The sequence below is a fragment of the Grampus griseus genome, assembly GCF_964374135.1.
Source record: "Grampus griseus genome assembly, chromosome: 20".
NCBI classification, from domain to species: Eukaryota; Metazoa; Chordata; class Mammalia; order Artiodactyla; family Delphinidae; genus Grampus; species Grampus griseus.
Genome location: NC_139014.1, coordinates 16281774 through 16306231, shown reverse-complemented (window position 1 = coordinate 16306231; position 24458 = coordinate 16281774). Strand labels below are relative to the sequence as shown.

At 53.5% G+C, this 24458-nt stretch overlaps 1 protein-coding gene across 1 annotated transcript in view; it reads left to right on the top strand.

Moving 5' to 3' along the window:
- CRHR1 (corticotropin releasing hormone receptor 1) overlaps positions 1-24458 on the top strand; it is a 50541-nt gene that overhangs the window by 13683 nt on the left and 12400 nt on the right. The window contains exons 2-4 of the mRNA XM_082678280.1: positions 9642-9729; positions 19162-19281; positions 23874-23959. Of these exons, the coding sequence (XP_082534406.1) occupies positions 9642-9729; positions 19162-19281; positions 23874-23959 (294 nt within the window). The remainder of the gene's footprint in view (positions 1-9641; positions 9730-19161; positions 19282-23873; positions 23960-24458) is intronic.

Here is a 24458-nt window from a genome sequence, read left to right as displayed (position 1 = left end):
CTGGAGAGACAGGCCGAGTCAGGAAGGAAGCAACTTATACATACATAGTCGAGTAATACTAATCACTACCATTGGTTAACAGCTTACCGTGTGTTTGGACCTGTGCTGTGTGAAACGCACCATATTGTTGAATCTCTCCAAAAGTTTTAGAATATAAATACTTCATTCCTATTAGCGCCATTTACAGATGGGGAAACTGAGGCTCAGGGATGTTAAGTGATTTACCCAAGGTCGCATTGGTAGGAGGGGGCAAATAAAAGATTCCAGTGTGGATCTCTCTGGTCTCAAAGTTAAAGGTCTGAATTTCTACTCTCCTGTAAAACCTGGAGTCAGAACATATTCAGACCTGGAAAGGAGTGTAGGGAACGCTACCCTCCTCATTTCACAGGTGAGGAAACTGAGGCGGGGGGGGGGGCAAGGGAAGGAGACTTGTCCATGGTCACAGAGCAAGTTTGTCAGATTCGGAACAGGAGCACAGCCCTGCACTTTCCACCCCAAAAACACTTTTTCCTTCAGCACAGCCTCCTGGAGTCCAAGGTGGAGATCAATGCAAGAAGGAAGACCAAGGGCAAAAGAGAGCTCCTGGTGGGCAGGGGGAAGAGATGCAGGAAAACGTGAACCCATCAAAATGTCCAGGTGCGACCCCATGGTGAGAGGGGACAGAAAATGAAAACCCATCCATTCATTCACTCTGTCAGTCATTCATTTATTCATTCAACAAACATGTATGGGGGCCCACTCTGTACCAGGCCCCACTAAGGGTACAGAATTAGCCAAACACAGACCCTGCCCTCAGGGAGCTTATAACCAATGGGACAGCATATCTGGGACCCTTGGAGGGGAATGTGTGAACTCCAGAGCTGGGGTGTCTCAGGTCCTCACTGCCCTTAGGGTGGGTGAAGCAGGTTTCAGCTCTGCTGTGGGGCCTCGTTGTGTGAGCAGAGGAGTGAAGTAGCAGGGAAGGGGGCAGGGTGTCTCCTGAGCCCAGGGCTGCAGGGAGAAGACCTGAAGGTGGGAGCACCCAGGTGTGCCCCACTCCCTGAAATGTAGGCGGGAGATCTTCCTTCCCATTTTTTCCTCTCTGCACAACAGCGATTTAAGTTAATTAAGTGGAACAATAAATTCTTTCTCAACTGCCTAGAACAGAATAATCTTTCACTGCTCACCCACTTTGGGGAAAGCACAGGCTCTTTGCTTTGAGGTGGCGACAGGCTGTGGCTGTCCTGGGGCAGGATGGGGAGAAAAGGGTGGTTGAGGGCAGAAGTCCTGGGCAGTCAAGAGGGCTGAGAAAGGACATCTAGCATCACCACCCTCTGTCCCAAGTCTCGTTTTACCCTGGCTAGTCTTTAGAGCACCTCTGCGTGGATTAGAAACCCCCCCCCCCGCCCGAGGGTCCCGGCTCTGCTGATGCAGAGCCTGCAATTCTAGCCCCCAGAGACCTCTCCACTTGGCACCTCTGTGCAGGGCAGAAATTGCACAATTGCCTGTGGGCTCTGTACCTCCCCTGTACTGTCATTCCGTCACTACAGATACATCCCCTGTAGGCACACAGGTTTCAGGAGAGTTGATCGCATATGTTTTATTTCTGCAAACCAGATCCCCATTTTTAAATCCAATGGGGAGCCAGCTTTCTAAAGAAATCTTGATTTATGATCCCTCTTCTTTTTCATATTTAGATTTTTTTTCTCTTGGCTTTGCTTAGAACAGGCTATACCTTGAAAACCACATCTCTGATAAAGGGTCACTATCCAAAATATATAAGGAACTCATACAACTCAATAGTAAAAAAAAAAAAAAAAACCCAAAAACAAAAACAAGCCCCACAAATAATCCAATTAAATCTGGGAAATGCAAGTAAGAAACACAATAAGATGTCACCTCACATCTGTTAGAATGGTTATTATAAAAAAGCCGAGACAAGCGGCAGGGAGGATGTGGAGAAAAGGGAACCCTTGTTCACGGTTGGTGAGAATGTAAATTGGTGCAGCCACTGTGGAAAATAGTATGGAGTTTACTCAAAAAGTTAAAAATAGACTGCCATATGTTACAGCAATTGCACTTCTGGGTATGTATCCAAAGGAAATGAGATTATTACCTTGAAGAGATAGCTGCATCCCCGTGTTCATTGCAGCATTGTATACAATAGCCAAGCTGTGGAAACAACCTAAGTGTCTATAAATGGATGAATAGATAAAGAAAATGTGGTATATACGTACAACAGAGTTTTTTTTTTAAATTGGAGTCTAGTTGCTTTACAATGTTGTGTTAGTCTCTACTGCGCAGCAAAGTGAATCAGCTCTATGTATACATATACGCCCTCTTTTTTTGGATTTCCTTCCCATTTAGGTCGCCACAGAGCACTGAGTAGAGTTCCCTGTGCTAAACAGTAGGTTCTCATTCGTTATCTATTTTATACATAGTATCAATAGTGTATACATGTCAGTCCATACAATGGAATATTATTCTGCCATAAAAGGGAAGGAAATCCCGCCATGTGTGACAACATGGATGAAGCTTGAGGGCATTATGCTGAGTGAAATAAGTGAGACAGAGAAAGACAAATACCATATGATCTCACTTATATACGTGGAATCTAAAAAAGTCGAGGGCTTCCCTGGTGGCGCAGTGGTTGAGAATCCGCCTGCCAGTGCAGGGGACACGGGTTCGAGCCCTGGTCTGGGAAGATCCCACGTGCCGCGGAGCAACTAGGCCCGTGAGCCACAACTACTGAGCCTGCGCGTCTGGAGCCTGTGCTCCACAACAAGAGAGGCCGCGACAGTGAGAGGCAAATAAATAAAAAGTCGAACTCAGAGAAACAGAACAGATTGGTGGCCACCAGGAGTGGAGCGGAGGTGTGGGAATGGGTGAAGGTGGTCAAAGGTACAAGCTTCCAATTATGAATGAATACATTCTGCGGGTATGATGGACAGCATGGTGACTATAGTTAACGATACTGTGTTATATATTTGAAAGTTACAAAGAGAGTAGATCTTAATAGTTCCCAACACACACGCGCGCGCACACACACACACACACACACACAATTGTAATTACGTGAGATGATGCATGTATTAACTAATCTGATCATGGAAATTTTTTTGCGATATATACATGTATAAAATCATTATGTTGTACACCTTAAACTTATACAATGTTATACGTCAATTACATCTCAATAAAGCTGGGAAAAAAAGCCACGGCCCAGAGCAAAGCAGACTCAGGATGGTCAGATATTCGGGTTGTGGAGCCAGGGGACCCCAGGACCCAAGAGGAGTGGGCCTTCCTTCCTCGGCCAGCAGACGGCAGTGTCCACTGGGGGTCTTGCCTCCCAGGGAGGGTTGCAATCTTGGCTTCACTGGGGAGCTGGGGGGCCTCTCTGTGCTCCAAGTCAGAATCTGCCACAGTCTCGTGGGCCAGGGAAGGCAGCCAGGCTCAGGTTCATCCCCAGCTACTGAAGTTCCTCCACTGAGCCGGTGCCTCCGAGGTCTCACTTCCCCTTTCTGGGCCCGTTTCCATACCTACAAATGGTGAACTGACCGGCTGTGACAAACTGATGCTCTGGAATCCACGTTGGCACTCCAGGCCTGAAGGACCCACCGCAGCCCGGTGTCTGGGCCCTTCCGCAGATGGCCTGGCCAGTCTCCTCAAGCTCAGGACCCTCCCCTTGCCTGGAAAGCCCTCTCTTTCCTTCTTACAGTCTGTGCCCACTCTGCCATTCTCAAACTCACCTCCCCCAGGAAGCCTGCCCACACCATCCCCTTGTGCTGAGCCCTCCTGTAATCCCATGGTCCGCCTGTGCTCAACAACACCTTGCCTTGCCATTCTCCTTTTAGTGTGTGTGTGTGTGTGTGTGTGTGTGTGTGTGTGTCTGTGCATCCTTCCCTGCCTCTTCTGAGTTCTTCTCCTTTTTTCCAAATCAAGGAGTCCTGGACTCCTTGAATGTAGAATCCCAGTTCAGCAAGGGGCTCAGTGAGATCACTTAATCTGGTGGTTTAAAAAAACAAGAGACAAAAATCAAAACAACTTTCCTTCTAAGCTGAAAAATCCCTTTTCAAAGGAAAGCTTACAGAGAAGGCAGAACAGTCTGACAGAGTGAAGCAGAAGGCCCTGGTCCTGCTGCAGCCCCACTCCCCGGGGCCTGGAAGGAACACCAGGACCAGCCTGCTCTAGTCCAACCCTCTCTGTAACCAAGGAAGATTCAAGGGCCCAGAGTGACCAAGTCATGATAGTGACCCCATGGGCGCTTCTAGAAGACTTTAAATTTCAGAAAGCATCTTCCTCCTTTTCTCCCCCCTCCCCAGGTGAGCTGCGTCCCTGTGATGCAGGAAAGAAAGATCACATTGCCCAGAGGGGCCAGGTGACTCGCCCAAAGTCACACAGTTAGTAGTAGCAGGATGGGGCTCAGAACTCAGCAGAAGGGGGAGGAATCTTGCTGAAAGATCGCTCGCAAATGCTGCAGCTGTGGTTCTGCCCGAGGGCCAGCTCAGTCCCTGGCTCCTAGGGAGGGTTTTCTTGGGGCCTCTGAGGGCCCTCCCAGGCTGAGCATCAGAAGGTGTTGTGTAGGGGAGGGAAGGCAGGCCCCCGTCTCTTTGCTCCTCATGAATCTGGGGAGATGAGCGCGGCCCCTGGTGCCTCCAGTGGCCCTTCAGGATTCTTGCTGAAAGGTTAATTACCAGACCATCCCATCAAAGGAAATTGCACTTCTGTGCCTTAAAGACCAAACTGAGCTTCAGCAACGTAGTTATTTATGGACTCTAATAAGCATTTTCTGGGTGTGATTAACCTTTATGCCAAAGTCACACTGGGAATGGGGATGGCAGCTTCAATTCTAGCCACGCTGTGTGCTGGCCGGGGGGTGGGGGCATGTACGGCTGCTGGAGCAGCCTGGAGCCGGCAGGCAGCTGTCACGGTCCGGCCCGCCCACCCCGCCCTCTCCGTGGCTCCTGCGCCCTTCCCTCCCTCTCTGCCCATCGCTTCTTCCCCTGCCCTGCCCTGATCCATCCCCCTCCGTCCTTCATCCACTTGAAAGACAGACCTGATCGCCTGCTTCCTGGGCCCTAGTCTCCACTCAGCTGCTAAAAACAGTTCCGTGACCTTGGGCACCTCAACTATAAAACCCCTGTAAAATGGGGAGCATGGAACTTGCTCTGTGTGCTTTCCGCAGCACAGTGCCCCTTCCGTGTCAGCGACCCCTGGGTCCCAGGACGGTCAGTTTATGCGATGCTGTGATCGAGCCACAGCACGCCCTTGACCTTCTCAGAGGTAACATTCCGGCTTTGGCTCTCTGGCAAGGGGAGAGATTTGCAGCTGAGGTGCGGGTTTTATTTGGGGGCCTCGGGGCTGCCAGGCTGGCACACAGAAGTGAGGCTCTACCTCCTGAGTGAGCCTAGCGCCTGCCAGCTTCAGATCCTCAGTCCCATTTTGGTTTTCTCTCCACCTCACCAAGTCCTGAGAGCTTGGTTTGTCAAAAACGGTTCTGAAAGGAGAGCCAGCGGCTAGGGCTGATGACAGAGGGGTCCAAGAAAGTGGCGATTCTTAGGTCAAAACCACTTTTGGTTTACTTTGAGAGAGGATGACATGTCCAGTTTGGTGAAGCCCAGGCCTCTGATGTGACCCTACTCACCACATGCTCCAGCCATATTTTTTGGAGTGCTAGACCTCACCACAGAGCGAAGGAAGCTCTTCACCCTCCCCAGGAAAATGGCCAGCATTACACGCAACATTCTGCATTAAATTACAGGGTTTCATCCCCTCCCCTGCCTCGTATTTGTAGACACCAGAGTAAGAATTCACAGCTTTAGCAGAACACAGACAACAACCTTGAAACTTCGGGGGCTTGTCCCTACAGTGCAATACTCTCCTGTTGCTGGAGTTGGAAAACTAGTGAAAGTTGAAGAGGAGATCAACGTACGGTAGAAGGAAATACACAGGAAAACTCTGGACTTTTCATGAAACTGTGATTCAGGAATAAGCCAGGAGCCTTGACAAACCCTTCCGCAGAGCCAGAGGTGTCACAGGCCCAGATTCTGTACAGAGCCAACATTTCCTGAGGGGAGAGATTGGTTTGGGAATTTTAAGAAACGTTTTTCTGTGCATAGTGCAAAACCGGCCCTCTATTGGGAGAAAATGACTTTGTGAACCAGCACATCCAAGGAGAGGTAAGGGTCAGGGTTACAGTTAGCCAGCCAAGGACAGGCTCCATCCCGTGGCATTTGCTTTGGATTCATGATGAATCTGCACGCGCCCTGCTCCTCTGTGAACCCCAGGACATTCAGAGGCGAGGCTAAGACCTTCTGGCTGGTGTATTTGCCATCTAATTAGAACCCTGGGGCGTAAGTGCATTGCACTGAGGCAATTCCGTGCATTTGGGACTAGTCTGAATTCTCTGATTGCCAGGGTCTAGAGCATGTACGGAGGGGACCTGGGCACATTGACGAGGGACCGAGTTGCTTTGCTTTGGAGGGTCGGGGAAGGTGCTGCCGCGGGGAGGGGCTCTGGACCTGGCGTTTGAGGACTGCAGACTTCACCAGGTGGGCCAGGGTGATGAGGGGGCAAAAGTGTGCAGACACCAGCAGGACCCCACGTGCTGGGGAAGCAACAAGTAATTCAGCGTGAATAAAACGTGGTGTGCTTTCAAGGAGAACGGGAAAGACCGAAACACAAAGCACAGCTTCAGGCTTAGAAGGACAGCGATGGAATGCCAGGCAGCAGGGCTGACATTTTCACGTCTGGTGTTACCGGTGCCTTTAATTTGCCTGAGGCTGAGCTGCCTCTGGGAGCCCCATTTCCACGCTGTGTGTGTACACGTGTGTCTGTGCTGGGAGGTGGCAGAGGCAGGGGTGGGTGGCAAGCCGTGGGTGGGGGTCTCTCGTCCCCTTCTAGAAGAGGCCTCTGGCCATCCCAGCTGACTGGCCCTCTCTGGGGACAGCTCAGAGCTGGGTCCCCGCTGCCAGTGCTGAGCCGAGCAGCAGGTCTGTCAGCGAGGACACAGCTCTCCGCTCGGCGTGCAGGAGCCAGTGGCAGGCCTGGTGGCTTCCTCCTCTCTCCGCTTCTGCGTTCTGAAGTGGAAAAGGAGGGTAAAGATATTTCGCCATCTCTCCGGGGACAGTGAAGTTTAATTAGTGATTAATAAAGTGTTGGAAGTTCCTTGGGGCCAGAGAGATGAATGGGTTTGTTCTAAGCACTCCCGAGTCCCAGGAGCGAGTTAGCTGACCCCAGCGCCGTGGGCTGAGGCCAAGCGCTGGGCACGGGATGGGGGTACAGGGCCGGGGGGTGGACCTCGGAGCCTGGAGCTTGGCCCGGAGCAGAAAGACCCCTATGATGTGACAGGAGGAGTGTGCCAGCGAGGGGATAAACGAACCCGCTGCGGACTCGGGCACAGCACTGAGGGGACAACGTGGGGGAGTCATCGGGGTCAAGGGGGGCTTCCTACAGGAGGTGTGGGTGGAACAGATCCTGACCAGGAGTGGGGAGCATTCGAGTCCATCTTGGGTGGGAGAGCGGGGAGCAGGGTCTGTCTTTGTCATCAGACGGCGGGAGTGGGCAGGTGGGTGGCACAGGTCGTGAGGGTCTGGGCGCAGGGTGGAGGCCAGTTTGGGAAGAAGGTACGGGAGCAACAGGGTCAGGACTTGGGTGAGGCAAGTGAGGCACTTTTCTCAAGCATGGAATTGAAAGAGCTGCCCCAAAGTGCAGTGTCAAGATAAATCATATTTTAATATTATTACTGATTTTTCCTTCTACCCGAGGCTCCAGTATGGCCCAGCACTGTTAGTGATCCTGGCTTTTTAAAAAAAACTTTTGATATGTTGTTCATCATGGACTTTTTTTGCATTAATTTAGAGTTTAAAAAAATATTGCATTAAAATATTATGTATCTTGACTACTATGTTTTCTGGTGCCCCCCCCCCCCTTAAATTTTGCACTGGAGGTGAATGCCTTGGTCTCCTCACCCTAGTCCTGGCCCTGCGGTTGAGGTCTGCAAATGAGGGCTGCGAACGTGTGCTGCTCGTGTTGGCCACCACCCTGGCTCTACTCTAAATTAGAAACTTGCTCACGTGGGACTCGGACAAGTCGCTACCTCTCTCACGAGCTCATTTTCCCCTGTGAAATGGCTAAGGCTGCTTCCAGATCGAAGTGTCCCTGTCTGAAGCTCTGCAGTGAATTTTGCAGAACTGTTTGGAAATGGGCTGGTGCTGAGATACCATGGCAGGTTGGGGGGCAGTGGGGAGGAGAGGAGATGGTCCCGGCGAGGGGACCCCAGGAAGGAAGAGCAGAGGAACAGGGGTGGTGATGCGGAGAGCAGCCTCCCATGAGGTCAGGGAGACAGGGCTCTGCTGGTCCTTGGGCTCTCATGTCCTGACAACTGGAGGGGGGGCCGGTTACAATCCTCCACTACCCCAACCCCCCACACGCTCCTTAGCCCTTCACAAATCAAATCCCAAGGGAAACAATACCTCGCCACCAACCCCTGACTAAATAAGAGTCACCAAGTTCAAATCAATCAGCATGACCTATTGAGTGCCTCTTGTAGACCTGAAACACAATGTAACTCGTTAATACATTCAGCAAATTAGAATGCAATGAACAAAACAAAATCCCTCCCATCTTGGATCAAGCTGTGCTGCTCACAGAGGACTTCTACTTACACTGCGTCCTGTAAGCCTGGCGGAGTGGTGGTGGGGCGGCTATTACACCCGTCTTTACAGGTGAGGAAATCGAGGCACAGAGAGGTCAAGTAACCTGCCCATGGCAACACAGTGAAACTGGGGCTGGATGCCAGGTCTCTTTTGACTCTAAATCCACAGGGAAGGTGTTGACCTTAAGGGAGGGGACACAATGATTATGTGCGGGTGTTAGTTGAAGAAGTGGGCAGCCCTCTAGGTGTGAGACCCATGCTACTCTCCCCAGGTGGGCTGAAATTTTGGAATCAGAGTGACACAGAGTCCCCAGGGAGGGTAAGAGGCAAAGATTCTCCCTGGATTAGGGCAGGCATCTTTCCAGACACATTTATCCCTTCACCTCTCTGGGCCTCAGCTTCCTCATCAGGGACAGCCAGCCCCACAGAGAATGAAGTACCGTCGCGGATATAAAATGACTTGGGAAATGGTGAGGCACGATCTGTAGTGACCAGTAATTAGCTGGGTGGGGATGAGGGCCCGGGAGGCAGCTCATTAAACCACAGGGCCTGAGCTCCTGCAGCTGGGGAGGGAGGGAGGCTCACCAATGGGGGTCTTCTGTGAGCCCATGCGGGTGAGGGGTGCTCGGGGGGGGGGCAGGTGGGAGGGTGTGGGTGTGGGTGTGTCGGGACACGCCTGTACCACCCTTGAGACCCCGTGAGGATGGAGGTGGCTTGCTCAGGCAGAGCCGCTCTGGAGGCCCCCAGCCCTCAGGGAGAAAGTTCCCCTCTGTCCTGGGAACCTGGGCTCCTGCTGTCACCTGCCTCCCTTTCAGGCCCCTCAGAGAGCAGGGCAGCCCCAGACCTCGTAGGCAGAGAGGACACGGAGGAGGGGGGAAGGGAGGCTGGGCCGGTGGGGGAGGGGTGTGTGTCTGGAATGAGACGCGTATGAAGGGGGCAAGAGAGCTCCAGGCCAGACAGCTCATGACACAGTCTAACTGTGTCCGTCACCTCCCTGTGCCCACAGGCCCTTCTCCTCCTGGGGCTGCACTCCATCTCCGCCTCCCTCCAGGACCAGCACTGCGAGAGCCTATCCCTGGCCGGCAACATCTCTGGTGAGCACCCCCATCTGCCTCCTGCAAGATTCCAGGTCCCCACCCCCCCACCCCCAGGGCTCCCAGAGCCTGCACACAGAGCCATGCCCTGGGGCAGGAACAGCAGAGAGATTTCCCCTCTGGGGCTGCAAGCAATCCATCGTCTATCCACGGAGTGCTGTGTGGAGCGGGGTCCTGAAGGTGGGTGTAAGTGTGGTGGGAGAGAGAGCTGCGACTAGGTGACAGCATCAGCCAGGGGCACAGAGGGGCTCGGGGCAAGCGTGCCAAGTAGCTATCCTCCCTGCTTTGGGGTGGACCACAGGGGAAGTCGCCCCAGCCCTTGCAGCCGTGAGAACCAACAGAGCGGAGGGCTGGGCTGACTCAGGCATCAGTGAGGAAGGAAACCTGCTGTTTGCTGCTGCTAAAAATGCCTGAAGCATAATATGTAGGGCGCTCTGTGTGGGGCACTGTCCGAGGTATTTGAGATACAGCTCTTCCTTGACTTACAATGGGGTTACGTCCAGATAAACTTATCATAAATTGAAAATATCGTAAGTCAAAAAGTCATTGAATACACCTAACCTACCGATCAGCATAGCGTAGACTAGCCTACTTTGAAATGCTCAGAACACTTACATTAGCTACAGTCGGGCAAAATCATCTAACACAAAGCCTATTTTATAAGTGTTGAACATCTCTTGTAATTTATTGAATAGTGTACTGAAAGTGAAAAACGGAATGGTCGTCTGGGTACAGAGTGGTTGTCAGTGTGTCAGCTGTTTACTCCCATGATCGCGTGGCTGACTGGGAGTTGCTGCAGCTGCCGCTGCCAGCATCACGAGAGAGGATTGTACCACATATTACTAGCCTGGGAAAAGGTCAAAATTCAAAATCTGAAGTGTGGTTTGTACAGAATGCATATTGCTGTCAAGCCATTGTACAGTCGAAAAATCATTAAAGTCGAACCATCGTAAGTCGGCGACCATCTGTATATTCACCGAGTTTTTACGACCTCCTGAGGCAGGTGCTGTTATCTTCCTTTTACACATAAGGAAACTGAGGCACAGAGCAGAACTAGTAAGTGCTGGAGCTGATTTGAGCCCAGGAAGCCTGGCTCCCAGATACGTTCTTTAGCACCGTGCTCTACCCCTCCTCGATAGAAAATACTGCTTAACTGCAAATATTACTAATACTTGTATAACTTCACCATTTACAAAGTGCTTTTGTATAATAATCTTATTTCATCCTCACAAGAGTTTAAGATGAGATATTTGTACAGATGAGGAAACTGAGGCGTGGGAGAATTCGGTTTTTGGGCTCCTCAGGCCATGCCTTTTCTAATCTGGGGTGTGGTCCTTGAACCCTCATCCTGGTCCCTTTACCCAGGGTCCCGGGGATGCTGCTGCCCAGCAAAGGTGGAGAGGTGCACCTGAGGGTCTTTGAGAGGCTTGTTCTTTGGTGATTCATTTTCCTCTGCAGGTCTCTCTCCTTGATTCAATCCAACTCATTAACTGAGCACCTACTGTGCGCCGGGCCCCATGTTCCCTGGGAGAACAAAGAGGAGCTCACAGTCCGGTACGGGAGTCAAGTGCATAGACACACGTGCTATGAGGCGCAAGGCCCGTGCTGTTGGAGAAATGGCCACCACGTGCTAGCAGGGAAGCAGGGAGTTTCTGAACCTGGGCCTGCGGGGAGAGGAGGCTTCCACAGCTCCAGGCAGCTGCCCCCTGGCCTGCTGTTCCCTCAGTAGGGTGGGGGTTGGGGGGCGAGAGAATGAGCACCAGAGCTGGAGCACCGACTGGGTTCCCATGCTCATAGTGGCGCTCAGTCTTGTCCTGTGTGCCCTAGGGCCCCCCACCGACAGCCACAGGGATGAGTGCGCCTTTGACTCCCTTGAGCCTCACTTTGCAGTTATAGAGTAGGGCTGACACCTGCCTCAAGGATCTGTTATGATTAAATGCACTATGTTTAATGGCAATATTTCACAAACTGTAGAGTGCATACCACTACTGAGTATTATTTATTATTGTTGGTAAGAGCAGGCTTTTAAAGTGCTTACTGTGTAGCTGCAATGAGGGGCAGGCACTTGCCATGAAGTGCTCACTACAATGGAGGTGGCAGGGAGGTTAGATCGGGGTGGTGTGAATCCAGGAAGCCTTCCTGAAGGAAGAGGCTTCAAGGTGAGTCTCTGAGAGACTCTGAGCAGGGACTGGCAGAGAAGAGCCAATGCTCTGAGCCGAAGCTAGAGTTGACTGAGGACTAGCAGGTGGGTTTGGTGGAAGAACAGGGGAGGGGTCGGGAGGGGAGAGCAGTAAGCCTGGGGAGGTCCTGGGAGCCCAGAGCATCTGCCTGCAAAGTTGGCTAAGCTGGGCCATGAGGAACAGAAAGTTCTTGAGCAAGAGTCTGGAGAAAGACCGGGAGGGAAGAGACCTGCTCGGAGGCCTGGCCTGAGAAGAAGCTACCCCCGATCCCAGCCCCTTGCACGGCGGCCAGGTCAGTCTCCACTGACTCGCTTATTGTGCTCCTGCGCAGTGACATCCCTGAGCCCACGAAGGTGTCACCTGTCCTTGGAGGCAGCAGGCCGTGATGAATGTCGTTCATTTCCCGATGACTTGTACTCTGTGCCCCTACCCCCAGCCCAGCCCAGCCTGCCTGGCTTCAGGGCACGCAATCCATCACCCTCCACAGCAGCCTCTGAAAATGGGCTGTTTGTCTCCAACGCTAAGACCTACCCAGACTGATGGGCACTGGTAGGGACAGATGGTGAGGGTGGGGTGGAGGGACTGAGACAGATGGATGGGCGTCTGGCCGGGGTGGCTGGCACTGAGCTGGGGCCTTTGGGGGGCCTCTCACATGCCAGGAGCAGGGAGAAGGTGGGTCCCCAGGGCTGAGGCTCCATCCTGTGGCAGATCACAGACCTGACAACTCATAAAATCATGGCATGAATATGACGATGCCAGAAAGTAATAGAATTATTGACCCATGACATCAGAGATAAATGGAATCGTAGCACTGACAAGGACCCAGGGTCATCTCCTGTCTGAAGGTCATGAATGATTATAATAATTAATGTAATAACTAATAATAACAACTAATGTTTACTTAGTGCCTATTGTATGTTAGACACCATTCTAAGTGCTTTAATCTCATTCAGTCATCAAACAATACTGTTAGGAATTTTATTTTATTTTATTTTTGCGGTACGCAGGCCTCTCACTGTTGTGGCCTCTCCCGTTGCGGAGCACAGGCTCCGGACGCACAGGCTCAGCGGCCGTGGCTCACGAGCCCAGCCGCTCCGCAGCATGTGGGATCTTCCCGGACTGGGGCACGAACCCGTGTCCCCTGCATCGGCAGGCGGACTCTCAACCACTGCGCCACCAGGGAAGCCCAGGAATTATTTTTATCATCATCTTACAGAAGAGAAGCGTACAGCTCAGAGACGATACGTAATTTGCTCAAGTGCACGTGGTTACTAAGCAGCAGCCCCAAGATTTGAATCAAATGGCCTGATTCTGGACTTTCCCGCCACCATGTATGTGGTCACCTGGAAAGTCGCAGTACCCAGGGCCCACTATGGTCAGTCCTCCAGGGGTGCAGAGACGCCCCTGCAGTTTCCCATACCTATACTGGGTTTACACACAGCTCCCAGTATTCCTCAGAACCTAGTATGTGCCTGACACCGTACTAGGTGCAACACTGAAGTGCCCATAGACCCACAGGACGGGAGGCTCCCACCCACTTGTCCTGATGAATCACACACCCTACAAAGGTTCTTTTCTGCCCAGCCAAGGAGAAGACAGTCCAATGACAAAGTGGCTGAGCAAAGAGCAGGACTGTCTGCCTGGCCTCTCTATGCCAGGTGACCCAGGCAGAGCCCCTGCCCATTCATCCCAGCAGCACCTTCCTGGAATGAGCAGGCATGTGTGTTTCAGAGGCTGCCCTTGGGCCCCTTGGCGCAGCCTTGGCTAAGTCTCCCCCCTCGGCTTAAACCAAACAGGGGGATGGGCTTCCCAGCTGCAGGGCTGCTGCCACGTGCCCACCTACCCTAGTTCATTCAGAAGCCCCCGATGGGAGACCCGACACAACTGGGGACAGGAACCAGGTTCCAACCTTTCTTGGAAGTTATCTGCTATGGAAAGATCTGCTGAGTACATTTGGACCCTGAGCCTGATGGGAAGGGAACTATATCATCTATTTGGGGGAAGAAACTACCCTCAAAGGGTTCTTTTCTGTTCATTAAAGCAGTCCCCCCAGGACTCTGACTCAGCAGGTGTTTTTCAGAGGCAGGTGAGAGCCCTTCCTACTGTTCCTCTCTCCTCTTCCCTCCATTCGCAGGGATCTGGGGCGGGCTGACCACAGTGCTCCCATGAACACCTGGAGTGTCGGCCCCCATGCATCTGCGTTGCGCATGTGTGGGGAAGGAGGAAGATACAGGACCAGTTTTATGGGTTACTTTTGGCTGCACCCACCCCAGCCCCAGAAGAAACTCTGTGGGGATCTAGCTGCCCCATGAGTGAGGGGGGTGAGCCACCAAGCGACAGGAATGTTACTGCCTCAGACACACTGAGCACACACCTGCCTGAGGGCCTTTGTAGCTGCTGTCCCCTCCAGAACCCTCTTCCCCCAGGTAGGCACACAGTTACCTCTCTCACTTCCATTGGGTCTCTGCCTAAGTATTAGGACCAAATTAAAATAGCACTCCTGTCAGTCTTTATCTCCTTACCCTGCTTGTTTTTTCTCCATAGCATCTCTCACTGGTTAACAGGTACGTCTGTCTGTCTGCACACACAACCCCAACCCCCAACCCCGTAGACTGACAGCAGGGCATTTTTTTTTATACGGCAGGTTCCTATTAGTTATCTATTTTCGACATTAGTGTATATATGTCAATCCCAGTCTCCCAGTTCATCCCACCCCCCCACCCCCGCTTTCCACCCTTGGTGTCCGTACGTTTGTTCTCTACATCTGTGTCTCTATTTCTGACAGCAGGGCATTTATTTTATTCATTACTGTATCCTCAGCTCCTAAAACATTTTTTAGGTGGTCAGTAAAACTTGTTGAATAAAGAGCAAAGTCTTTATTTCTCCCCACCTATTACTTCGCTGAGCAGGAGGGGATCCTGGTGACGGGTCTGCACGGGGAGGAGTTGGGTCCTAATAGTAACTCAGGCTTCGTGCTGCTGGCTGGTAAGTCTACCTGGCTATTTGCAAGGCTGGTTTACTCTGGTCCAAAGTGCTTCTCAGCCCAGAACTATGCTACCCAAGGGGGAACATAGCCCCCAGGAGAGCAGGAGAGACTGCACATTTGTATCAGTGGGACCTGGGGAATCGCAGTCCAACAGCCCTGACCTCTAGGTCCTTATAGCCCCCATGCTGAGTGACACCAGGACTTCCTTTTCTTCCTTCTCCCCTTCCCAACTAGGAAATCCAGTCCCTCCCCACCCACAGCACCTGTGAAATTATTTTTCTCTGTACCTTGTTCTCCTGGCTTTCTGTCTGCTTCTCCCTGTCTTATTCTCAGTGTCCTTTGTCTTCTGTTTCCTCTCTCCCCCTCTCCCCTTGTCCCCTCCCTGCTTTTCTTCTCCTCAAAGAGGGATGGGGTGAATTGAATGGGCGGCATGAATTTCCTCAAGTGCCCTCCACATTGCCTGGTACAGAGCAGTGTTCAACAAAGGCCGCTTCCCCCGGCCCCCCAAATCCTGCACACCCTTCCTTTCCTCCTCTTTTCCCTCCCTACCTCTCTCTTGTCCGTCTACTCCCTAAAACCAAGAGGCCAATTCCGCTTAGAACTTTCTAGCCTGTATTTGCGCGTCGTAGCCCGGTCGCCACTCCTGATTGGCCCTGTGCCTCTGGCCGCACCCCTGCTTGGCTCTTCTCTCCCTCGGACCCCGCCCACCCAGTCTCTGGAGCCCAGGCCAGCGCGCAGTGGCCTTTTCTTTCGGAGGGAGGGGCAGTGTTGTCCCCTGGCCGCTTGCATTTAGTTTCTCTTCTCCATTCTTGCAGCCTCTCTTTCCCTTTCTTCCCGTCTCGCACCAAGACTTTCATTCCCTCCAGGATTTTCTGGGCTCTTCACGTAAAGGTCATGTCTGATGCAGTGTTCCCCCGCACCACCTCCACGCAGCCTCCTGTGAGCGTCGAGGGACGGGAGGAAGGGAGAGAGGGAGGCACTACCGGAGGAACCCAGGTCACAGAGACCAGTGCACCCAAATGCTGAGAAGGCCAGTTGCCCAGACTGGGGACCGCTGTGGTGCAGTGGGAAGAGCCCTGGGCAGGCGTCAAAACCCACTTCTGCCTCTTAATGTCTATGCGACTAAGGATAAGCAATTTGCTCGGCCTCAGTTTTCCTATCTGTAAAACAGGGAGAATTAGCACCCACATTGGCAGATGGTGTGAGACCCATAGTAGGTGGTATGGAATCCTAATCTGTACCACGGACTAGAGGCAGAAAGCTCTACCCTGCCCATTCCCACCTGCATATCCCCGACCGGCCGTGGGTGGGGTCAGGCCTCTGGGCATTGGCTGGTACCTGGTCCTTGAGACCAGGAGGGCCATTGGCTCAGCAGCCGGTCCCTGCCTTGGCTGTGGCCTGGTCTTGGCTGTAGTTGGTGCCCAGTCCTGCCCTGCCCTCTGTTCTTTTCTGAAGGGACTCTAGGGAACTCTCCAGGGCAGGGGAGAGAGGGCGGATGCTACACTGAGAGTGGGCCTTAGGCAAGTTCCAGGTACCACTTGTGACATTCCATTTAATCTCCCAGTGCCTAGCTCAGGAGATAATGTGAATGAGTGAGTGAATGAACAACCTACTGAGGAAGGTTATGAAGTCACATGGTATATGTAAAGCGCCTGGCAGGTGCCTGGCACACAGTCAGCCCTCAGTAAATACTGCCCCCTTTCCCTGCTGCCTCTTTGACTGTTCTCCTCCCTGTATTGGCAAGCAATGTGCTGTAATAGAAAGAACCCTTGATTTAGAGTCCCAAACACCTGGTTATGAGTCTTAGTTCTTTCACTCATTGACTCACGACCCTGGGCAAGTCACTTACTTCCCTGGGCCTCAGTTTCCTCATCTGTAAAAAGGGAATAATGAATCTGTAAATTAAAAAAAAAAAAAGGGGGAATAATGACATTGCAGGGTGAATGAGGAGCAAACAAAATACATGAAGAAGGCCTTTGGAGAAGCAGAGCACGGTCCGTAATACTATCCCTCCCTCCTGACAGCCACATGCCTCCGTTTCTCCCCTCCTCCAGGCTCAGCACGACTGGCATGACCCATGGCAGATTAAAATCTCAACCTGATTTCCTCACTCCCCTACCCCCATCACCTCTCTGTGATGTCATTCGTGGGGGCTCCACTGTGGTACAGCACCAGGGCTTGGCCCACCCCTGCTGCCTAGCTGGCCGACTCCTCGTGTCCATTAAGCCCCAATCCAGATTTCTTTCTCTTTCAATTAAACCACTTAGCCTCGAAGCCTTTGGCCCTTGAGCCCAGATTTGCACACACATCCTATGAATAGCTTTGATTAGAAAGAAAAACCAGAATTTGGTACAAGTGTTGCTCAGCACTGCCCTGCATCCAGCAAGTAAGGGATGCCAGTCTAACCCAATGCTGTTTCCTGACAGACTGGGCACAGGCTCAGCTGGGGGGAGATGGCAGGCGGGCCCCAGCCAGGGCTTAGCAGCTGCTGATGCCCTGGACTGAAGATGCCACCCCTTCATTGGCTCGTGGCTCTCCCTGGCTTGTCTGTACACTCTATGGCCAGTCTCAGGTTATTAACCTCTCCCATCGTGATGGACACACTGGGTCTCCACAGGACTGGTGTGCCAGCCTTGAGAGGAGAGGGGCATGGAAAGTCAAAGAAAGAAGGAGCAGCATCAGGAGGGATGCCAGGACTGTCCTCAGCCCAGCCCCCACCCATTGGAGACCAAAAACCGCCCCACCTTCCCAGAAGTGTTACTGTGGCTTCAGCTCTGCTCCAACACACACACACACACACACACACACACACACACACACACACACACGCACACGCACGCTCCACAAAAAAGCTCTTAATTAAGGGCAAACATTTGGAAGGGGATTTTGACATCCTCTCTCTAGTCCAGTTGTTTACATCCTTTTCTGAGTCACAGACCCCTTTGAGAATCTAATGAAAGCCATGGTGCCTTTCCCAACTGCATGTATAGAACAAATTTTTCATTTAATTTCAAAGTCTCTATGAACCCTTAAAGCTTCCAGTGGACTGAGATTAAGAATTTCTGATCAGATCCAACTACTTCATTATCGATAAAAAACTAAGGCTCAGAGAAGGCAAGAGACTTGCCTACAGTCACACAGCAAATGAGTAGCAGAGACCAGTCTGAAGCCAGGGTTCCAGATTACTGATTCCTTTCCACTCCCCCACGTGGTGTCTCCCTCCCTTTTTTCTCCATGGTCCCCTTCTCAGTCAGTCCTCTCCTAGGTCCCAGCACAGACCAGAGCACGAATGTTCCGTAAAAGTGGTTATCAGGTGAGCTGGAAGGTGGGCCAGCTTCCTTTAGCTGGTTCCTCCCTGCAGGTCCAGAGCAGATGTGGTTTGGTTCTAGAAACATGTGAGGGAACTGGGTCAGGGGTTGGCTGGGTCTCTTCCGAGCCATTCCAGGCTGTGAATTCTTTTTTTTTTTTTTTTTTAATATTAAATGTGGGTTTTTTCTTTTTCTTATTTATTTATTTATTTATTTATTTATTATTTTGGCTGCGTTGGGTCTTCATTGCTGCACGCAGGCTTTCTCTAGTTGCGGCGAGTGGGGGCTACTCTTTGTTTCAGTGCGTGGGCTTCTCATTGTGGTGGCTTCTCTTGCTGCGGAGCACGGGCTCTAGGCACGCAGGCTTCAGCAGTTGTGGCACTCAGGCCCTAGAGCACGCGGGCTTCAGTAGTTGTGGCATGCAGGCTCAGTAGTTGTGGCTCGTGGGCTCTAGATTGCAGGCTCAGTAGTTGTGGCGCATGGGCTTAGTTGCTTCACGGCATGTGGGATCTTCCCGGACCAGGGATTGAACTCATGTCCCCTGCACTGGCAGGCGAATTCTTAACCACTGCGCCACCAGGAAAGTCCCATGCTGTGAATTCTAAGAGCTGCGGTCCAAGTAAAGGGCCAAGAGAAGTGTCCTCAGGCTGCAGAGCAGAGGACCTGGAGCACGTCCAGCCTTCCTCTAAATGCCAGCCAGGATCTCAGCTTTTAACACCACCTCCAGCCATCTCTGTTCCTCCTCTGCTCTGGAACCCACATTGTCTCCCTAGTGCCATAGCATCAAATTCAGATTCCTTTCCCTGGTGTCTCCTCTTCAGAAAAGGAGCTCATCTCTGCACTGGGGTCATTGCTCCTGTTCTGTCCCCAGATGGCTTGTGAATGTGGCCCAGTGGGGAGGGGGTGGGACACTGCAGAGGGGATGTTACTCTGCCTCACCAGCTGTCTCTGCCCCCAGGACTGCAGTGCAACGCATCCGTGGACCTCATTGGCACCTGCTGGCCCCAGAGCCCCGCAGGGCAGCTGGTGGTTCGACCCTGCCCTGCCTATTTCTACGGTGTCCGCTACAACACCACAAGTAAGGGAGCCCGTGGAGGGCAGACCATCTCCTGGGAGGTGGGACAGGATGGGGAGAGCTTGGGACTTGTTGGAGGTGGGGAAAATAATAATGACAATGACAGTAATAATAATGCCATTCATGGGTACAACCGCCATTGACCAGTGGCCAGCTCTGTGCTCTGCTGGGTATTCTGCTCGTTACTACTGATGCTCATGATACCCTGGAAGATGCTACATGTGACTGTGTTATATAACTAAGGCCTCCGAGGCTCAGAGAGGTTAGGGAAGTTGCCCAAGGTCAGCAGCTGGTAAGAGGTGAAGCTGGAATTTGCATCCGGGTCTGTCTGACACTTTCTTCTGCAGTTGACAAACTGGGTTAACGTTGGCATGAGCCATGAGGTAGGGCAGAAATCATCAGAAAGCCCTAACTTTGCTCAGAGAGGATACCAGGCCTATCCAGGGCCCTCCAGCCACGAGACGGGGGGACTCAGAGTTTTAGATCCGTAGGCAGGGGGCTTGTCCTTGCATGTAGGCCCACAGGTGGGGTGGGGGTGGGAGATGACTGCCCCGGGCAGGGTTTGTTCAGATACTTGATCCCCGTGTAAACACCCTGCTCCCCTGGGGCCCTGAGCCTCCACCTCCAGGCTTTGCGGCTTCTTGCTATGCCACCTGTCACCCTCAGAATTAATTTGCTCTCCCCTGTCAGTGCCTCACAGCCCCTGCTTATCAAGAGGCAACAGCTGCAGGCCAGGGGCCCTGAGCTGTCTGAGGGGAGGGTGGGGGGTTCCTTGGGTGGGCCCTTGGGATCTGGTGGGCCTGAGCTCAGAGCCCCCCAAGAGGTGACAGAGGGGGACCGCAGACACCAATTGTGACCTTCAACACAATTTTCCTCTCTTATGGCCCTCTGGCCCCTCCTCTGAGGATGGAGAAGGCTCGATGACGTGGCTTCTTAAGACTCTGTCCAGCTCAGAACTCCCAAGTTCCTTCTCCTGCCCCTCTCTTTTTTTTTTTCCCAGCTGGATTAATGGGGTTCGGGTTGGGGGCCACAGCCAAGGAGGGGTGGGAGGGCCCTGGGGAGGTGTTGGGACTGGGCGGGAGGCTGGAAGAGCCAGACCATGCAGTTTCGTGTGTCTGCAACTGCACCCTGGACACCAGGAGGAGAAGAAAGCCTGGAGGAGGTGTGGGGAGAATGCAAGTAGGAGGAAGGGCAGAAGGACCTAAAGGAGAGTTTGTGTATCCTGCCAGCCTCTAACTTGGGCCCATCGTAGTTGGAAATGCAGGCAAAGAGGCTAAAAATGCCCAAGGTCACAGGCTTGGAGGCAGCGCCGGAACTGGGGAGCCAGAGCCCTCCGGCTGTTCCCCTCAGCTCCCCAGAGAAAGGCAGCGTTAGGGCTGGTGCTTGCTGGGGCACGGGAGGGCTGCTTCCAGGAGGAACCCCCCCAAGTCCCCTCACCAGAGCACCAGGTCCTGTCACTTCCACCTCCAAAGTGAGTCTCATGTCTGACCCTCCCTGCCCTCCATCCCCAATGCCACTGCCCCGGTCCAGGGTACCCCAATCTCCAACCCTAGTTTCTCATCTGACCCTGTCACACCCTTGCTTGGAGTCAGCCCTTCTGTGGGTCCCCGTTGCCCCCATGGTCAAGTCCACCCGCTAGCTACAGTCCTGCCTACCTTTGCAGCCGGTCCCGGCCACTCCCCATGAACTACCCCCACTCTTGTCCCCAAAGGTGACTTGATGTGCCCCAGATAAACCTTTAGTGCCTGGGCACATATAACTCAATTGGGCAGCCCTGCCATAAGTGGAAGCCAGGAGTCTTGGGTTCTAGTCCCAGCTCCACCTGTACGCTGGTTAAGGAACCCTCTGCACTGGCTCTTCCCGGGCCTCAGTTTCTCCACCTGCAGGATGGGTGGTGGGAGGTTTGGGTGAGGTGCTCTCTCGGCTCCCTTGCGCTCCCCTCTGTGATCCCAGGAGGGGAGATGGAAGAGGTGATGGTTACTTGACGTGGGGGCAGGGCTGGAAGACTGCCCTTTCCAGGTGCCCCCAGTGCCAGAATGACGAGGAACACCCGTGTAATCAGTAGCGACTGGGAACGCAGAATCGTACCTTATCATTAGGCGCTCTTTAATTCATTACCGACGAGGTGCTGCCAGGACCTCTACGCCTTCCCCTTAATGGCCTCCTTCCCACTGCATCTGATCTTCAAAGGAATGGGAAACATTTCCCAAAATATCCATTTTCCCATGACTCTCCAGGAGGACTGCTCAGCTCAGCAATTAAAGACAAGGAAGTCGCCTCCTCCCTGGCAACGACTCGCGGCTTGTTGGGCCTGTTTTCTTGCAGGATCGCCTCCTGTAAGCCTGCTCCCTCTATGACTCGGCCTGGGAAGGACTCCAGGCTCCTGCCCCACCTATGGGATTCAAAGGGGAGCTTGAGCCAAGGGGATGCCTCCCGGAATCCCCGCCAGGGCCCCCTATGATAGCGACAAGCGACATGTTCTGAGTCTTAGGTAAGGTTATAGAAATATAGCTCCAAGACAATAATGGTAAGAATAACAGCTCACACCACATGCCAGGTAGAGCTCCAAGCACCCTGTATACGTCAGCTAAAAATGCCACTCAACCATTGAGGTAGGAACCCTTGTTAGCACCATTTCTGTCTTTGCAGATAAGGAAGCTGAGAAGTCGTGGGACTCATCCAGGTTCACACACAAAGCTAGTGGCAGCTGATGGCAGGATTCGAACCCAGGCTGTCTGGGTGGCGAGCTCGGAACACGACAGTATACTGCCTCTCTTAAGGCAGCAGCTCCCACCCCTGCCCTCATGCCCCTTCGCACCAGATCTCTGACCCCAAGTCCCTTTCTTTGAAGACACTATGGAGCAGCCTCTGGTCCCAGGCACCTTCCGTCCATGGCAGACACGCTGGTTTCCCCTGCTTCCGTGCCTCCCCACAGGCGTCCCCGAAACCCCAGCCACCGAGCCCTCAGCCCTCTGGTAGCTTTTTCCTCATTCAGCAGTTAGGAGGGAATCGGCAGCATCTTCAACTCTGCCCAAGGGCTCAACTCTGCCGAGACTCAGGTCCACTGGCAGGGAAGCTGAGCAGAGCTTTAAAAATCCAGTTAGCCTCAGTTCCCCACTGGTGTGCTGTGCGAGAACAGCCTCTCGGCAGAAGGGCTGAGGGGCAGCGTTAAAGAGGAGGTCTCAGCCCGGCAGCCCTGGAGGCCAGGCCGGGGCTGCCTCTCCTGGGGAGGCAGCCGCAAACCCACCTCCCACCCCATCCTCTCCCTCCTGTGTGGTGCTGCCAGCAGAGAGGCAGGTCCCAGGCTGGACGGCCTCTTGGGGATCAGCTGGTCCAGCCCTTCCTCTTACACGTTAGGAGAGGGTCCTGAGAGGCCAGCTGGCCGATGGCACTCACGCAGTGGGGGCCCCCGTTCTGCCTCTCTTGTGGCGCTCTGCCACTGCTGGGACTGGGACTCAAGCAGCTTCCGCAACCTCCTTCGGCCCTGCTGGGGGGGTGATGTGAGGTGAAGGTCAGTGTGAGCCATGGAAAGGCTGCAGCAGGCGAGGGGCTCCGGTGGAAATGGCTCAAGCCTCTTCCAGCCAGTGCTTCCTGGTGTCAGGACCAGAATTTACTCAGGGAAACATAGTTAGAGCTACCCATGCCTGAGAGGGGTACAGGGTGGAGCAGGGTGACCTCCGCCAGCAAAGAGGAAAAGACTCCAGATTTGAATCTCCCTTGGACCCCACCCTACTGGGTTTCAGGGCCCTGGTGTCCCCGGGGGGCGGGCAGGAAGGAGGGTGTCCCAGAGCCCTGAAGCCAGGCCTCAGTTCAGACCACAGGCAACTCCCAGTCTCCTTAGAAGGTGACACGTTCTGGCTTCCAGGCTGATGACTGCTTGGACCCCCCCACCCCTTCCCGGGCCACATTCCTGCCTTTTTTTCCCAAGTGCCGTGTGCCACGCTGGGAGCCAGTTGGAGCGGATCCTAATTACGAAATAATTGCTACACGAGACCCACTCCTGTGACATCCCCCAGCACATCTCCCATCTCCTGCCACCTGTCATCTTCTGTCCCGAGAGACCCCCACCACGGATGCTCCCACTACGTGACCCTCCAACATAAGGCCTGCCGTAGGGAAATGCCACCCTGGGGACCTTCCCTAACAGCTGCCCTGTGATCCCCACCCCCGTGAGACACTGCTACCCTGTGAGACCCCAAAATGGGAGATTTCTCAGAAGGGTGCCCACTGTAATCTGCCCCACATAAGGGCTTGCAAGGAAGCAGGAAACGGCCCGGTGAGCTGGTCAGGCCTCTGCCCGTGGGCCAGTCCCGTGGGCATGATTGTGCCAGCCTGGGTGGGCAGAGCCATGGCCCCGTGGGCACGCATTGGGGTCACCACTGTACCTCTGTGGGGGGCCAGTGGGCAGAAAGAGGCAGGAAGGTGGAGGTAGTAAGAAAGCTCCTCCCCCCCGCTTCACCCCAGAGCCCCCCAGCAAGCCGGCTCCTGTGCTGGCCCAGAAGGACGGTTAGATGGACAGTCGAATGGACGGACAGATGCTCAGTTACTCTTTGGGAGAGGAGCCACTGGTCACTTTGACTCTCTTCTTTTTCCAGACAACGGCTACCGGGAGTGCCTGGCCAATGGCACCTGGGCCGCCCGCGTGAACTACTCAGAATGCCAGGAGATCCTTAGCGAGGAGGTGAGGCTCTGAGCCAGCTACCCTGTTGAGGGCTGGGCCTGGGCCCCCAGCACGGCTCTGTGCCTGCTACCAGCCAGTCGGATGGGAGAGCCAGAGGCTGAGAGAAGCCAACTGGGGAGCCAGAACTAGGCCAGCCCGTGAGTGGGCATCCTCAAGGGAGGGTGAGGCCAGAGGGCAGCGGGCAGGCTCTGACAGCGGTGAGTTGAGTCTCCCTCCCTCCCTCCCTCCTTCCTAGCTCACTGGGACCGGTTCTCATCCGTTTACACCCCACCCACTGGAGTGACACATCCAGGTCCAGCCAGGGTCCTGCGTTGGAATCCGGGATGTGGGTGGGAGGAGCCATGGAGCTGGAAAAAGCCCTTGAAGAGCCTTTCAAATATTTAAATGTTTTTGAGAAAGACGTTGCTTAGACGCCATACAAAATTCAACAGGTACAAATGGGAAAACAAAATAATCTCGCTCCCAGCCCTGTCCCAGCCACTGGGCTCCCACACCAGAG